Source organism: Notamacropus eugenii, chromosome 3 (assembly GCF_028372415.1).
Source record: "Notamacropus eugenii isolate mMacEug1 chromosome 3, mMacEug1.pri_v2, whole genome shotgun sequence".
In the NCBI taxonomy this organism is placed as follows: Eukaryota; Metazoa; Chordata; class Mammalia; order Diprotodontia; family Macropodidae; genus Notamacropus; species Notamacropus eugenii.
The window spans coordinates 351,737,962-351,755,731 of record NC_092874.1 but is presented as its reverse complement, the minus strand read 5'-3'; the positions used below and the strand labels follow the sequence as shown (position 1 = coordinate 351,755,731).

At 40.7% G+C, this 17,770-nt stretch overlaps 1 protein-coding gene across 1 annotated transcript in view; it reads left to right on the top strand.

Annotated features, from left to right (window-relative positions):
* The first annotated feature begins 6,137 nt into the window (after nucleotides 1-6,137).
* The window catches only part of MAN2A1 (mannosidase alpha class 2A member 1), a 221,211-nt gene continuing 209,578 nt past the window's right edge, over nucleotides 6,138-17,770 (top strand). The window contains exon 1 of the mRNA XM_072597247.1: nucleotides 6,138-6,886. Within this exon, the coding sequence (XP_072453348.1) occupies nucleotides 6,752-6,886 (135 nt within the window). The 5' untranslated portion in view covers nucleotides 6,138-6,751. The remainder of the gene's footprint in view (nucleotides 6,887-17,770) is intronic.

Here is a 17,770-nt window from a genome sequence, read left to right as displayed (position 1 = left end):
GATTCTAACCGAAGAGGGCCTCTAGTATTATAGGTCTCATTACTATCATCGACACTATAGCAAAAGCTAAAGTGATTTTAGCATGGTGCCTGGCATATAGGAACATAATTTAGTAAATGTTGATTGGCTTGATTTGATAGAACCCCTCTGCATGTAAAAGTTTTTCTTCTTTTGGACTAAGCCCAGGATAGTTTAGATAATATTTGTCTTTGATGAGCATATGTCCTTCCTTTTTGGTGCCTTGCAATATGGTTTCCTTGGATTGCAGCTACCAAGGAATATTTTATGATCGAGAGCCTTCATATTGTTCTTTCCAATCAAATACTTAGCTGCAATCAATATAAAAAAAAAAGCAATGGTATCTTATATTCTCTACGCCTCTCAATCATGTGATTACTGTAGAAAATAATTTTCAAAATCTGCTTCTCATAGTTTCATCAAGGATACCACACTACTTAAGTACAGAGACCCACGGAATGAAAATGCAGTAGCTGTAATACTGCTGATTTGAATGGAGTGCTATTGAAATGCTAGAAGATCTGCTTTGTTTGGGCTTCTCTTTTTAGTTTTACTTACAAAAGTTTTGGGGTGATGTTAACTGGGTCTCATGTCAAGCTACCTCTTATTTTCCCCTCAACTGCTTTTTACATTCTTTGTGTGATTTGTCCGTTGATTTTGTATCATTCTTGGTAATGAACACATGAATGAATAGTAAGACATTTATTAAGCATTTTCCATGAGTAAAGCTCTTTAATAAATACTGGGAATACAAATGCTTTGCAACCTTTTCTCTCCTCCAACACCTACAACATAACTCTGGGCAAGTAACTAAACAACACCCCAGGCAATTCTGTAAGACTATAAATTTCAGAGCATGTGCTGACCTGCTTTGGCATGCAGGGACTTTTTGTGTCATGGAAACTTTTGGTAGTTTGCAGAAGCCTATGTACTCCTCTGTAAAAGAGTTATATTAAATATATTAAAAAGTTCACTGACCCTAGATTAAGAATACTTGGAATAGAGAATTTCCTTATTCAAGAATGTCTTTGATCAGAGAAGTCACAGATGTAGTCCCTAACTCTTTCTCGATCTTTAACAATTTTCTGATGTACTTATACCCTAAACCAGTGAGTGCCCTTGGCTACCATGTCTCCACTTGGCAAGGAGATTAAGTGGGTGCTGATATGTCACTAAGGAAAGAAATGTTGTTATTTGGGATTCTTCATAATTTTTGTTGCTTTGCAAATGCCTACCAAGTGCTTACTATATAAAAGGTAACTGTACCACTAGACTCTGCAGGAAAGAATGAGGGAAAATAATGTTTTTTGTTTGACCTTAGTTGAGCAGTTATATGATAATAGAGAAACTCTCTAGAATGAAGATATCACATTGTAGTCTCATTATATTTTACTAAGAAGCCCTGTAGGTTGTTAATTTGTCTAAATTTAGTATCAGAACAGTACATAAACGCAACAAAACCTATTTACTTCAGAAAATTTATTCCATGAGGGATAGGAAGTACTATTTGTGAAAGTAAATGAAAAGATATTTAGTTATTCTAATGCCTTAGGGAAGCTCTTCTAATCTATTTTGAAATTTACATAAACAAAATAACATAAAAACAGAAGCAAAAATCCCAAACTGCTTATAACATAATGTATTCTCTAGTTGAAGATTTTTATAAAATTACTAAAGGGATATTTGATTTTGATTTTTCCTGCTGATCATGGTATCAATACAGCTGACACACTAACTGAAATAGGTGTTTGGACTTTTTTCCTTGCAAAGCCAAATAAAATGAAATTAAATTAGTTTTTATTTGGTGCAGCACTCAAATTACCCTTTTTCTTGTGGGTTTAAGGCTCACAGTAGGAAAAAAATTATCTGTGCTCCACTTGATATGGATATGGATGCAAGAATATTATTTTTATTCAACAACTGATTTAGTTTCATCATTACAGATATATCTAAATAGTTACTAAATAAGTGATGCAAATCTCAATAAGGGTATCTACTATCAGGACTCAGGCCAACAAGCAAAAGTAAGAATTGGGGAAGGGCTTGTGTATCTTTTATCTGAGTTGTATGGGCCCAAGTAAGAGTGAAAACGATCAAGATAAAGATCTCAGACACCTGTGGAAGCTTCTCCTTAAGAGAGTCTTGTGGCTCATTGTTGCAGTAAAACAGACAAATGTGCCTGTAAATTTCAACTGATAGAAAACACATCAGGGCAGCAGCACCAGAAAATAACAAAACCAAACTGTGAAAGTCAAATGCCTTCAAGGGTGATCGGAATGTAGTAGAAAAAGGAAAAAGAAAATAAACAAACAAAGAAGAAATTATATCACTTTCTAAGAAGTATCATTTATAGACAAAAAAAATGTCTTTATCATATAGCATCTCAAAGCCATTGTCAAGGCCAAGATACTTTAGGAAAGGGCAAAAAAAAAATCTAATTTAAGATTGAAGGTTTCTCATGACTGATATTCTTCTGATAATAATTCTCTGTAATTGCATAAATATTAACTATATAGATATAAATGTAAGTACATAATCTTTGCATCTCCACACATTGCTTTAATTTTTAATTTAATCTTTTATTCTAATTTTTCCTCAGCTGTCTTTAAATTCTTCACATTTACATAGCTAGTATTGATCCTGTGACATTAATTTGGAAATTAAGTCATTCATTTAGAAGAAAGGGCTCCTGAAGGATATGTAAAATTCCAAGCAGTGTTCAAGAGCAGTTTTACATTATAAGCAAAAGAGAAATTTTTGCTTTTCCAGTTTACATTAAACCATGAACATTGACTAAACATCTTGTTTTCCTCATGCTTCGTTAACTTCAAGAATTCCAGTGAGGTAGTGTTTAAGTGTCAAACAAAAGGCAGCCAAGTAAACAGGTCTCAAAGGCTGTTTTCCCCAAACTCTATGGTACTTGAATCATTAAGACTGGGACCCCAGTGAGTGTCATTTTAGTTAGCTGTGAATTTGGTGTCAGGGTCTCTAATGTAAAGCCTCCCTTCCAAAAGGAAAGAAGAAGGAAGGTGACAAGTACTTTTTAAACACTTGATTAGTGCCAGGAGTTGGGGATAAAAATACAAAAAAAAAAAAAATTCTTGCCCTCAAGGAGCAGTAGCGGGAGACACACAAAAAAGGAGATGAAAAAGAAGGCATGCGAATAGTGTTTGTGGCATGATTGTGAAGACCAGAAAGTGTGTACTGGGTTTGGGGAAATGGAGGCAGGTCAGATTGGGTCCCTTCACAAAATGTAGGAACTCACTAATTTGAGGAGGGACAAGCCTTTGGGAGGGTTATTCCAAGGTTAGCTGGTCACAGAGGTGGTAGGACCTTCCAGGTGAAGAGGGAAGATCCAGGATGAAGTATCAGTAGGGAGCATGATTTTGAAGTACAGGACAAAAAAATGTATATATGTACACATGTGTGTACACACACACACACATATATAAACATATACATGTTCATACACATGTATATATGTATATGTAATATATACACACTATATATATTTTGTGTTTTATATATAAAATCTTATTTGAGTCTCATAATGCTATGAAGTAGATATTATAAATATTATTAGCCTTATTTTATAGATGAAGAAACTGACATTTTAACAAATAAACTGATTAAGTCATGTTTGCACAGCTAGTATATAAAGGAAGCATGATTCAAACCTTGGTCTTTCCTTACTCTAAATCTACTAGGTTTTCTCTTCATGAGTTGTGATTTAAAAAAAAAAAAATCATTACTTGGTAGTCCACCTTTTGGTGGACTCTGCCTTTATTTAGCCTAATCTTAGATCAAGGTCTCTTAAACTTTCCTCACTCATGATCTCCTTTCCTGGTTTGGCAGCTGTTCACTAGCCTTGTGTGGTCTGAGGGCAAGTTCAATGCAAAGTGCCCATGCTTTGTGTTCAGAACCAAGGGTGCAGTGAAGTTGCCTGCTGCCAGAAACAAGTTGGATTCATTACCCATTTGATTTTGAATTAATTTTTGGTTGTTGCACATTCAGAAACCTTTTACTCTTGCCAAATTATGGAGTCCCTACTCATAGTTTAAGAAGTGCTGTTAGATGACAGATATACAATTTGTCACAAGGGCTTTTATGATCTGCCATCCAGTGCTATTTGGCAGTTCTTTTATTTTCCCATTTGATTCCCTAGAACTGCATTTGTTTTGATTCAGTTGCATCTGACTCTTTGAGATCCCATTTGGACTTTTCTTGGCAAAGATATTGGACTGGTTTGCCATTTCCTTCTCCAACTCATTTTATAGATGAAGAAACGGAGACAAAGAGGGGTTAAGTGACTTTCCCCAGGGTCACACAGCTAGTGTCTGAGGCCAAATTGGAAGCCAGGAAGATTAAGTCTTCCCGACTCTAGACCTAGCATGCCACCCACTTCATCCCCATGTAGCTGCTAGTAGTGCAAACTCCCCCACCATGATAAATTGTTTGTTTTTATGCTTTCAAACCCATCACTCTCTGTCAGCATTCTTAGCAGATGACCTTGCCTCCTACTTCACTTAGATCCAAAAAATTTGGGGTGAATTCCCTTACATTTTGTTCTCACTGTGACATATCCTTTCTCCTCTCAAGATTAGCTTCTAATACAATTTGATCATTCATTTATTCCCTGTCGCCAGAATCATCATCAGTTTCTCTCTCTTCATGAGCTGCTACCCTAACATTTTCAAACATTTGGAAGTCTTTACCATCTTGAAAAACCCTCTTTGCTTGATAGCGTTGCCCTAACTTAATTATGTCCTATCAAATGGCCAGCTAAGCCCATTGTCCTTGGTACTTATTTCCTTACATTTTTGATGGTGATTAATGAGCTTCGAATGATTAAATCCTGGAAAGCATAGTGGATAGAAGGTCAGCCTCAAGTCCTGTCTCTTACTATGGGCAAGTCACTTCACCTCTGTTTTGCTTAGTAATTGCAGATGTTCATGAGAGCGTTTTTTTTTTTCACCAGAAGTTCCTAACACAATGAAATCACAGGGTTGGTTAAAAAAATGTAAAAGAATCTGGGTATTGCTTCAGGTGAATTATTCTATTGAATATCTGAACTATATTTTAATGTCACTTTTGTAATACGAGGAAGAAAAATTTGGACAGCAGGGTTGATAATCGCAAGGTAGGTGCCTGGTGACCTAAGCATGAAGGACATCCCCTTGGGATGTGGTCCTTACTCTCTGAGTGAATTTTGTAACGCTGCAATGTTAGATCCTGATCCTGCCAGAGGGCCCACAATAAGGAATGCCAAAGCTGGGGCACAGGGGCACTTTCTTGGTTCCTAGAAGGATGCCCCTTCGCGCACCCAGGAGAAGCTGCACGTGCACCCGGCTCCTGAGCCCAGGGGCATGTCCTCTGCACCCTGGGGCAGGTGTGCCGGGGTAGGTGGTTAGCTCCAAGCCCCTTCTTCCCCCTTTGCCGCAAGCCAACGAAGTGTGTGTGTGTGGGGGGGCAAGGCAAAAGCTGGAGGAGGAGAGCTCGATGAGTGTCTCCAGAAGGAACCTCCGGACGCGTCCCTTCTCCTCCGACCTCCCACCCTCCGATGAGCGGGCAGGCCGGGAAAGCCAAGGTCAGAGAGCCGGCTGGGGGAGCCAGGCGGCGGCGGCGGCGGCCAGGGCAGCTCCGGAGCCTGCCGCGGCACAAAGGCCATCCCGAGTCTCCCCGAAAGTCTGCGCTGTGCAGGGGGAGCGGAGGAGGGGGAGGGAGGCCGGCCGCGGTAGGGGGGGAGGGAGAGGGGAGGGGGAGGCGGGGGCAGGGCCGGCCCGCGGCGGGATCTGATTGGTCCCCGCGGGGCGGGGTCCTTTCCCATTTCTTCCCCGTGCGTAGGGGAAGGGGGCGGGGCGCGCTGCTCGGCTCTCCGGCCGCTGGCGCTGCCTGCACCCACAGCCTGGGCTGGCTCTGCGGGAGCCGCCGCCACCCATCGCCGGGTCTGCCGCGGGGCTTCGGCGCCCTAGGACGCGGGGCCCCTCCCGCGCTCGGGGGGCCGGCTTGTTCGGCCGAGGCTGCGGGCTCCTCCGCGGAGGGTCACGCCGGGACCCCCGCCACCCCCTCCTGCTCGTCCTCCTCCTCTCCCGCTCGGTCCCGGCGGGGCGCCCGCCCCCCTGCGCCTCTGCACCCCTGGGAGAAGCGGGGGGCGGCCGCCGGGGGTCCCGCTCGGCTCGGCTCCGGAGCCGCCTTCGTGCCGGCCGCAGGCTCCACCTCCCACCGAAGCCCGGCTCGGGGCAGGAAGAGGCGCGGGCGGGGCGAGCTTCTCCGGCGGCCGAAGTTGCGGGGCGGATTCCCCACCTCCCGGCCTCTTCCCGGCGCGGCTCCGCCCCCGGGGGCGGCGGGACACCGCTCCCCCTCCGCCCCGCTGGGCCCGGGCCACCAAAACTTTTCCGCCCCTGCCGCAGGACGTCCGGCCCCGCTCCGTCCCGGCCCGCGCTCCCCGACGCCCCAGCCAGCGGTTGCCCCCGCCCGGCTCGGCCTCCCCGGGAGGAGGGGAGAGGGGCGTGAGCGGGCCGTGCGCCAAAGGCGGGGGGACCTTGATCCTTGATCCCCGGCGGCGGGAGCTGGCAGCGGCGGGGGCTGGCCGCGGCGTGGCGGAGGCAGCAGCTGGAGCCCCTGGCCGTGCCCACGCTGGGCTCCTCGCCTGCCGGCCCCAACCCTGCCATTTCCCGGGGCACGAGAGCGGGCTTTGTCGGTCTGCGGGCTCCGGCCGCTCCGCCTTTGCAAGATGAAGTTGAGCCGCCAGTTCACCGTGTTCGGCAGCGCGATCTTCTGCGTGGTCATCTTCTCCCTGTACCTCATGCTGGACCGAGGGCACTTGGACCACCCCAGGAACCCCCGGCGGGAGGGCGCCTTCCAGCAGGTGAGGAAGGAGAGGTGGGGGAGAGCTAGGGTACCCCGGGAAGGTCGGGGTGTGTGCGTGTGTCTGTGTTGTGGTGTGTGTTTGTTGTGTGGTGTGTACTGTGCGTGTCTGTTGTGTGGTGTGTGTGTGTGTTGTGGGGGTGTGTGTGTGTATGTGAGTGTGAATCAGTTGTGTGGTGTGTGTGTCTGTGTGTCTGTTGTGAGTGTGTGTGTGTGTGTGTGTGTGTGTGTGTGGTGGGAGTAGCGGCCGGCACATCTGGGCCGGACCCAGCTGTTGGGAGCTTCCGCTTTTGCCTTAAGGCAGATGAAGACTGAGGTCGAATTTCTCCGAGGGAGCCCAAAAAAAGGCCCCTAACTGCCCCGAGTGTCCGGGGTGGGGGCAGCCTTCCTTGCCCGTTCCCCTCGCTGTACGAGGTGAAGGCAGTCTTGTACTTGGTCTGAGAACTGGTGCCAGCGTGTCCTGCCTCTTATCAGGATCGGTTTCTTAGTCGTTTCGGGATTTACGGATAAAGACTGAACAGTCCAATATCTCCAATTCCACGTAGTTGCACGGGGTCGGCTCTGGAGGCCGAACGTGAAGTCCTGTCACCACTTGCACCTGTGCCAAGTTCATTATGGTTTTAAGTAACTAAACACATGGTCTGCGTTAGTGTCCGAAACCTATTTCTGAACGATATGAAGGAAAAGGATCATTGGAACTAATGGAAGGTGGTTTGTTTTATTTTATGCTTTAAAAATCAATACGAGGCTACCGAAAGTACTGGGGGATCTTTCTTAAATCTGTTGAGGTTGATTTTTTTGTCTTGTCAGCTTGAATTGTTTCAGTTTTATTTAGTACTTGTGGAGTGGGACGTTCTTGCTGTACTCCGCTTTGTAGCTATGAGGCGCTCAATTCTGTGGTGTTACCACATTGACAAGTTTTGAAATTTACTCCTTATTCAAATACGGTAGTTACTACACATAAACTGAAAGAATCGATTTTCTTTTGAAGACTTATTCCTTCGGTGCCTAAGTTTCAAGATACAAAGTATCCCAGAAATTAATGACTAGTGAATTGAGAGAATCTCCCCCCTCATCTTTTGCAACAATAGTTTTCTTTTAAAGTGGAAAATGTGGCAAGTTAATGAGGTTAGATAAAGTGATTTAAAACACTGTCCTGATTGTTTCCTATGCTTCTACCTACCACTGTTGGAAGTTTGTGGACCACATAGAATCATTTAGTAATATTTTTGATCAGGAGAAAAATCTTCAAGCTTCAAACTTTAACATTACTATGAAGGTAAAATGATACCTGTGTGATAATGAACTTAATTTACAAAACGATTTGAAAATGTTTTATGTAATATTTGATATTTATGTAGTGAATATAGTTATGTAGCACTTTGAATTTATTGGAGCAGGTAGGTGGCTAAGTGCCTGGCTTGGAGTCAGGAACTCTCATTTCCCTGAGTTCATATCTGGCCTCAGACACTAGCTCTGTGACCCTGGGCAAGTCACTTAACGCTGTTTGCCTCAGGTTCCTTATCTATAAAATGAGCTGGAGAAGGAAATGGCAACCCATTCCAGTATCTTTGCCAAAAAAAATACCCAAATGGGGACATGACTAAAAAAGGACTGAACAGTTTATTATTTTAACAAGATAAATACCGAGAAACTTGATAAGAAACTGGTAATAGGTAAAAGACCTAATTAAAAGAACCTGTGAAGCAAGAAAGAAAACTTGAGTTCTAGTTCTAGTTTCCCTCTGGATTTTTTTTTTTTGAGGGAGGAAAGAGATTGTTAATTACTGTTAATTTTTTCAGTAGTAAAATTTGGGTAATTCTCATTATAGATCGTAAAGATTACTTAATTCAGCCTAATAGTATCAAATATTTATTTTAATCCATTTCCTGAAATATAACTAACTCAAAGGTACAGAGCTTGTCTTCCTTTATCTTTGTTAAGTGATATAGACAATTTAAAGTAGTACCATGAAACTGAGACATTACAGTGAGGAAGCTTCTTTAAAGGTATCAGATTGTTGGCAATCCTGATTGAAAGGTGGTATCTGTAATTACTATTTGTTTTAAAACCCAGCAGTTTTTCCTTTCAAGCTTTTTAGATTACATCTTTTCAAACAACTTTTAATATTTGTTGTGTTTAGTAACCTCAGCTCACTGTGAACTGAAATCTACAAAAATGTCCACCCTCTTATTCTTCCTATACAAACCTGCGTGGTGTAATTAGCATAGTATACCTTGAGTAAATCCACACTTTGAGGAGAAATAGAGTGAATAAGGGAAAGAGGAACAGGGGCACACAAGTGTGTATTAACTTAACTTGGCAGCACCCTTGCTTTTCCGATCCCAATTCAAGTGATAAATAGCTAGCTAAATTAGGATACTGGTAGTTGCATCTTGAACTTAACCCATTAGCTTTTGTGTGGAACAAATGACTTTAAGTACCCTTAAGAAGCCTCTTTCAGTAAGCATAATTACTCTTTGCCTTTTTTCTTTAAATTTTTTGTTTTTGGCTTCTTTTTAAACCTTCACTCTCAGTATATCCCTAGTCCTTCTCAGAGGGTTATCCTTTAATACGTAGAATAAATAAGTGATGGGACAGGTGGTATTCCACATGGATAACCCTCTTCACTTTTAAGAAGAAAGGGAAGTGAATTTACATATCTCTTTTTGGCAGAACTTTAGAGTTATGTGATCAGTTTTGACTTTTTATTGCTGTTCTCCTTTGCATTTATGTTGTTGTCATTGTGTACATTGTTAACGTTGATCTGCCTGCTTTATTTCCCATCACTGGACCTATGACTTAATTGGCATAGGGAGATTAAAGACTAAGAGTAGCTTAATTAGGCTACTTAATTAATGTTGGCGCCTTCTTTGCAACTTGTCTTAGAGAATCTTTGGTCATTGAGAGGCTAAGTGACACCCAGGGTTTTATAGCCAGGATATGTCCAACTTTCTGTCTTGGAAGCCATACAATAGATTTTTTTGTGTATGGGACCTTACTGCCTTAGACTTAGGAGTATATACTTATCTGGGTCCACTTTCTGGGCATATTTGTCATTTTTATTGGCATAATTCCAAAATGCTTTTCAAGATGGTTAGAACAGTCCTTAGTTTTATCATTAGGCATGGCTGTTATTTTCATTGAGGAGAAACATTTTTCTTACTTTTTCCTAAAGTTTTAAAATTTATCTTAAACAAATATGAAATACACAACAGAACATGAGAGAATTCACTACAAAGCTATACATTTCCATTTCAAGAAAACATACAGTAAGTACTACAAATTATTTTCAAACTGCCAGCTTTTCCTGGCTAGTTTTCTTTTGTTCTTTGCTGGGCACTTTTTACTTTCTCTTTCCCCCTCAGGTTACAGTAAATTGCAGATACATCTCTGTCTCTATGTCTATATACATATGAGAGATCAACATAGATATGCATATGTATGTGCATATATATATATATACCCCCTCATGTATATATATATATATATATGTACATATACATAGATATCTATAAACATATACATTTATACATATATGTAAGACTGCTGTGCTTTTTTTCCCCCACTTGTCATCTGTTTCTCTGAAGCAGTGCAGGTGGTATTCCACATGCATAGCATCTTCTTTCATAAGTCCAAATCGTTCCATATTTTTCAAAATCAAACATCTCCTCATTTCCTACACCATAGCAATCTTCCAACCTAGTCACATTTCTATCTGAGAGATTGCCTGTGGAAGTTTTGTCCCCTCAATTTTCTGCATTCCTTCTATTCTTTGCTGCATGGGTTTTATTTATACAAGAAAATTTTAATTTAAAATAATCAAAATTATCCATTTTGTACTTCAACAATACTCTCCCCTGATAATATGGTTTCAGGTCTGATACTACTCAATCTGCTTCCTTTATATCTTTTACCCCTGATTTCTTTGAAGTTCTTCCAAATGAACTATTACTATTTTTTCTAACTCAGATAATTTTTTTTAGTAATTTAATTGGGATGGCATTACATAAATAGATTAATTAAAATTGTCTTTTTTATTATGTTGGCTTTATCTACCCCATGAACAAACTAACTTTAGATCTAACTTTATTTGCATGGAAAGGGTTTTGTGTTTATATTCATATAGTTCCTATGTCTGTTTGGCAGGTATACTCTCAGGTTTTTTTATATTGTCTAGTTATTTTAAATGGTACAATATAATATTGAGTAATAGGGCTGACAGTGTAGTTTCACTATTTTTCTCTTTTGATTAAATTTTTTTTAACTTTAACTTTGAGATCATGATTACTACCCCTGATTTTTTTTACATTATAAATTTTACCCTGACCTTTATTTTATGTTTGTGTGTATCTCTCATTTTTTAGCTTTTCCTGAAAAATACATGTTATTGAATTCAAATTTTTAATCTGCTATCAGTTTCCATTTTATGGGTAAATTCATCCCATTCACATACTAAGCTATAATTATTTGTTGTAATTCTTACTGCTTTTCCTCACTTTTCTTCTTACCCTATTCTACCCTACTCCTCCTCAGTGTTCTGCTTTAGGTATGCCCACTACGTTGCCCTCCTATTCGTTAACCTACTCCCCTCCAAGAATCCTTCCCTTATCCTCCCCCTCCACCCTATCCCCTTGTTCTCTTCTTTGTGAATTTAGATGACTTTTATATCCTTCTAGCTATATATATTCCCTCTTTAAACCATTATAACGCCAGTGTGATATTCACCGCACCTACAGTGACCGTGAATATCTCAGCTCAATTTTGAATCAAGAAATACAACAGACTCTCCACATGGAAGACAGAACCAAAACATTTATTCAAACACCAGAAAGCCAGATCAGTCATAGTAACAACAATCGCTACACAGTAACAATGTAGAGAACAACACCATCCTGAAGCCTGCTAGGCTTCCCAGAAACCAGCTCCATTAAACAAATCACACTTGGTAGCCAGCAGGCTGCTTGCCTGTATCCTTCCTCGATCTGACTTACGTTCTGACCAATTTCCTCTCATCTCTGCTCTCATCTCTGCTCTAGCCCCTTGTCTTTCTGTTATACCCTGCTCCATTCCTTTTGTTCTACCCTTTTAGCAAGCTCCTCACACTACAGGCTCCATGTGACTCAGACTTCCATGTGACCCAGGTAGGTCACATGGACCTATTAGTGAATGGGAAATATCTTTCCATTTAAGTTACCATTACATGCAGCCCCAAGATCTTTCATATTTATTACATAGGTCAGTGGGGCAACTGGTATCAACAGAACTTTAACAGGAAAAATAGAAAACAAGCACATAAAACAACTGGTGTCAACAGAACTTTACAATGATGTAACAGGGGGTCACACAAAATGAGCACATAATACAATATCTTAGGGTGGGACTTGAGCACAAGCACCCCATCATTCAAAGGAATGGGGCCCAAAATTGTGGGGGTAAGAGGTGAAGTTCTCTTTCTTCTACAGCTACTTCCTGCTAAGATTGGACTTAAAGTTGTCCCTGCCCCAAGAGGTCCCATTTGAGGGGTCAGTTCTTCAGCTGGCGTCTGGAACTTGGGTGATTCCAGGTCCAGGGGTGACACATTGGATGGGGGTGACATCCAGCTTAAGTGAACGGGCATGTGCAGGTAGAGGGTACTAAGCCTGCAGAAAACAAATCTTTCAAACAAGGTGAGCAAGACAAAAAGCCAAAAAGAAACAAGGAAATAATAACCAGAAGCAGGGTAGATAAAGGGTCAGCCATGCTTCTGGAGGCTATGAACCCAGTATCATAGCTTCATTCACTATTGTTTATTGTTTCTAACTTGCAGTTTTGGGATCATCACTCTGCTTAGAGGTATAGATTCTTTAATCTGAGTGGGGCGTGGCCAATCTCTGATTCTCCCTGCAGTGTGAAGAACTTGGATACAATGTTTCAGGAGGATCTGCAGGAGCAGCTCTCATTTCCCTACTCAGTCTAAAATCAAGCTTCTTTTCTTGGTACATTTGGTATAATTTATTAGTTGGAATGCCATCTGTTCTTCCAAAGTCTACCCGTGCTTTCAGCAGTGCAGTAAACAGTTCTTTTCTTCTGCCTTTGAATCCGCTGGCTATTTACTTTTCTCTCTCCAGGAAATTTATTGTTTTCACTGATTCTCACCATCCAAGATACCTATGATTCTCCCATTTTGGGGTAAATTAATTCAAAATATCTGTGAGCTCCTACTGGGTAAAATCCTCAAATACCTCCCCAAACACTGTGGGGGCCCCCTAATTCTCCAGCTTCCTTCTTAGTACTGGCTGAACCTCAGGCTCCTCACTTGTTTCATTCTCCTCTCATGTGTTGTCCTGGCTTGTGTCTAGGCCCCAATCAAGCTCAGCCTGTGCAAGGGCTGCATTCACTGGGTTTCACAGAGCCCTGTGCCTTTAGCCCATTTTTTTTTTTTGCCCGGGAGGAATAAGGCAAATCCTCCTACCCTGGGACATCCATTTCTTCCTCTCTTTCCTCTGCCTTTCTATCTCCAAATAGAGGTCGGATATTTCGTGATCCCATCCCCATCACCATCACCATTTGTAGCACCAATAGATATTCACAGCCCCTACGGTGGCCATGAGTATCCTGGTACAATTCTGAATCACAAAATATCACAGACTCCCCTCATGGAAGACAGAACCAAAGCATTTATTCAGACGCCAGAAAGTCAAATCCATCACAGCAACAAAAATCTATACACAATAACAATGCAGAAGACAACACCATCCCTAAGCCTTCCCCCTGCTAGGCTTCCTACAAGCCAGTTCCGTTAAACAAATCACAAGCAGGTCCTCTTAAACAAAGTCACAAACAAGCTGTCTCACTCAGGCTATCCAGCTGTCTGTTTACCTGCATCCTTCCTAGCTCTGACTAGACTCATGATTCACTTCCTCTCAGCTCTGCTCTAGCTCTGCCTCTTCCTGTTCTCTCCATTCAGCAAACTTCTCCCACCACAGGCTCCATGTGACTCAAACTTCTATGTGACCCAGGCTGGTCACATGGGCCTGTTAATGATTGGGAAAGATCTCTCCATTTAAATTACTATTTCACCCATTCCTATTAATCTACATAGCCTTCTATACCTGCCCCTACTTCCCTTCTCCTGTTTCCTCACTCTCTTATTTCTTTATACATTTAGAAGACTTTTATATTCTTCTGAATGTATATGTTCTCCCTTTAACCCACATCTGATGTGAGCAGGGTTCTAGCACTACCAGTCCTCCTTCCCCATCTGATTCCTCTGTATCAGTTCTTCCTCTTGTACCTTATTTGCATGAGATAATTACTCTTTTTCTACATCATTTTTCTTTGTAGGAATCATATCATACTCAGCCTCTACCCCAATCTTTTTTTTGAACTCCCCATTAATGATTATATATATATTATATATAATAATTATATTTATTATATGTTATATAATTATATTATTATATGTTATATTATAATATAATATATATTATATGTTATATAATTATATAATAATGATTAAAGATTAATGACAATCTTAAGGCATATGGTTTACCTTTCCATATTAAAAAGAAAACAATTTTTCCTTATGGACTTCCTTGTAATTGGTCTTATATTTCTCCTGGATCTTGTATATCATATCTTGTATATCATATTTTCTATTAAGTTCTGGTCTTTTTGCAACAAAATACTGAAAGTCTGTCAATTCATTGAATGTTCACCCCCCCCCCTTTTTTTTTTCCATTCAGGATTATACTTTTCTATGTGTGATATTTTTGGCCATAATACCAGTTCTTTTACTCTTTGATGTATAGTGTTCCAAGACCTGTGGTCTTTTAGTGTAGCCACTACTAGGTCTTGTGTCACTCTAATTGTGGATCTGCAGTATTTGAATTTTTTTTCTTGTTGCTCATAATATTTTCTCCTTAACCTGGGATTTTTGGAATTTGATTGAGATATTCCTGTAGGTTTTCATCTTAGAATCTCTTTCAGGTGGTAATTGGTGGATTTTTTTTTCTATTTCTACTTTTTCCCCTCTTGCTCTAAAACTTCAGGACAATTTTCTTTAATTATTTCTTGTATTATTGTATTAAGATTCTGTTTTTTGATTGTAGCTTTCAGGTAGTCTGATTATGCTTATGTTTTCTCTTCTTGAACTGTCTTTTAGATCAGTTGTTTCTGTTATGAGATGTTTCACATTTTCTTCTATTTTTTCATTCTTTTTATTTTGTTTTATTATTTTCTGGTTTCTTTAAAATGTTGTTGGCTTCCCATTGCCCAATTCTATTTTTCAAGGAGTTGTTTTCTTCCTTAAGACTGTGGACCTCCTTTTCCAATTGATTGATTCTTTTCCTAATCTTAGTTTTCTTTTTTGTAATTTTTCCTCAGTCTTTCTTTTTTGATTTTTAAAGTTTTTTTTTGAGTTCTTCTAAGATTTCTTTTTGGAAAGGTGACCATTTGATGTTACTCTGGAGTAGGAGAAGCTTATTTTGCTTTCCGTTTCTTCCTGTGAAGATGAACCCCAGTGTTCTTTATTTCCATAGTAACTGTGGTTGGATTTTCTCCTTTGCTTGCTCATTTTTTAATTTTTAGCAGCTTGTTGTTATAATTACCTCTAGTTCTGGGGTATGGGGGATGGTGCTACTGGTCTTAGGTCCTTTCTTATTGTTATTTTTTGAACTTTGTCCTACTGCCAACCTCTGTGCTCCTTTTTTCCTCCAAGTCATAGCTGGGACCCCCGGCACACTGTGTTGGAAATGGTCTTGCCCCCTGAGTACCTTCCAGTGGCTTTAACCATCAGTTCTGACCTGAAACTGAAACCAAGAATTGAACTCTACTGTAACTGCCCACAGCCAACAGCATCCCCACCCCATTGCTTCTGCACTCACCTGTAGCGTGCCTGGGCAGCCCAGCTGGGTTTCCCTCAGCAGCAGAGGTTTCTTTATTCTTCCCCTTCTCAGATATCTGACCCCCCACACTGTCTGTGAAGTGAGAATTCCTGTGGCTTGAGACTACCTCCTAACCCAGGTGCCCCCAGGATTTGTTATTTGTTATTTCTGGGGAGATATAGCCTGCAGGTGGTTTACACTTCACTCAGGCTGAACTTTCTTCGGATCTTCTCTAGTTGTCCCAGGAGGACCACTGTTCTGCCCCAGCCCTGGTTTAGTTTTGCAGCTCTGCGTTCACCCTAAAGCTCTGTTTTGTCAAAGCTCTGTTTTATCTTGTTTGTGGAGGAAATCTGGAGAGCCTGGAATTTCCTGACCTACAGAGAAACATTTTTCTTGAATTTAACAAATGGTGGAGGGTATTTTAAGCAGGTTTAATAATGAGCTTTGTTCAGAACTTTTGTTTGTGTGTGAAGGTGGGTTAGGGGAATTGATTAACTAAGGCTTGGATCACCTGGGAGAAAAATTAAAGACATTTAACTTTTTTAGTGATCTCTAAAAAGCAGACTTTGTCAAATATTTTACAATAATCTTTGGCATCATAAAATTACAGAGTTTTAGAGTTGAAAGATAGTGTAGAGTCCATTTAGCCTGACCTTTACCTGGAATAGGATATACTTTACCACACTTCTGATTTATGGGTTATTCATCCTTTGCTTAAAGACCTCAAGTGTGGCAGAATCCTTCTACTCATAGCTATAAGACTCTTCCACTTTTGGATAGCTCAAGTTATTGGAAATATTTTATTTACAGGCAGGCCAAAATTGCCTTTTATGGTCAAGTAGAACAAATTCAACGCCTCTCCCTTCCTCCTTTTCCCCTCTGCAAGTGTCCAGTGCACACTTTGGCTTATCAATAGCCTTCTTAAAATGTGGTACCTAAAACAGAATGTGGCATAATTGATGTGATCTGAGCAGGGAAGACTACAGGGCATGGCTCAACAGCTTATTTCTAAATGCTGCTCCTCTCTTAAAATTGTTTTCTTGGTTGTCATATTATGCTGTTGACTTATAGAATTTGCAGTCAGTTTAAAGCATCCATCTACCTTTGATATCTGGCCATCTGCCCCACTTCTCGCTTTCTCTTTCCACTTGAACACTGTTCTGGGCTTGGCTTAGCTCAGGTCAGTGCTCTGGTAGTTTAGGTTCAATATTGGAACAAATTGGACACTTGTAGGTCATTCAGCAGTTAAGAGATTTACCTAAATGTGACAGGAAATGGATATTCAGTGTTGGTAAGTGTTAAGGACTCCTTGAGCTGATTTAGTTGATGGCAATACCCTCCTGAGTTGTGCATCATTTTCTACGAGCCAAACATCAGAGAGGCTGTCCCATGACTGTTTTGTTCCCTGGTGACCAGGAAAGGATAGAAGCATCCTGAACCTTTAGTCTCTCTGAGCCAATTTTTTAAAAAAATTCTATTCATTTTGAACTTAAATACAAAAAAGCCAAAAAGAAAAAAGAATATTTCCATATGTATAGTGTGACATAAAAAGAGGTTTCAATTTGAAACCATGAATTTCCGTGTTGTACTATTGGCTTTTTAAAAAAATTCCAATAAATATGACACATCATTTTCAAAGCTACCCTTTTCTGTGCTTCTTTCTAAGTTTTCTTTTGTTCTCCGCTGGGCACTTGTGATTTTTTTTTCTTCCTCCCTTCCTACCCTGCCCTAGAGAAGGCTGCCAGTAGACATGAGCATGTTTGTGCGTGTAAAGCCATACTATGTATACTTCTGTTCATCAGTTCTTTCTTTGGATGTGGAGAGCATCTTTTTTTTCATGGGTCCTTTGTAGTTGATTTGAGTATTTAATACTCAGAATGACTTACTTGTTCCAAGTTGTTCTAAGAATATTGCTGTTACTATGTGCAACATTCTCTTGGTTCAACTCATTTCACCATTATTTCATGCAAGTGTTTTCATGGTTTTTCTAAAAATCATCTAGCTCATTGTTTCTTATA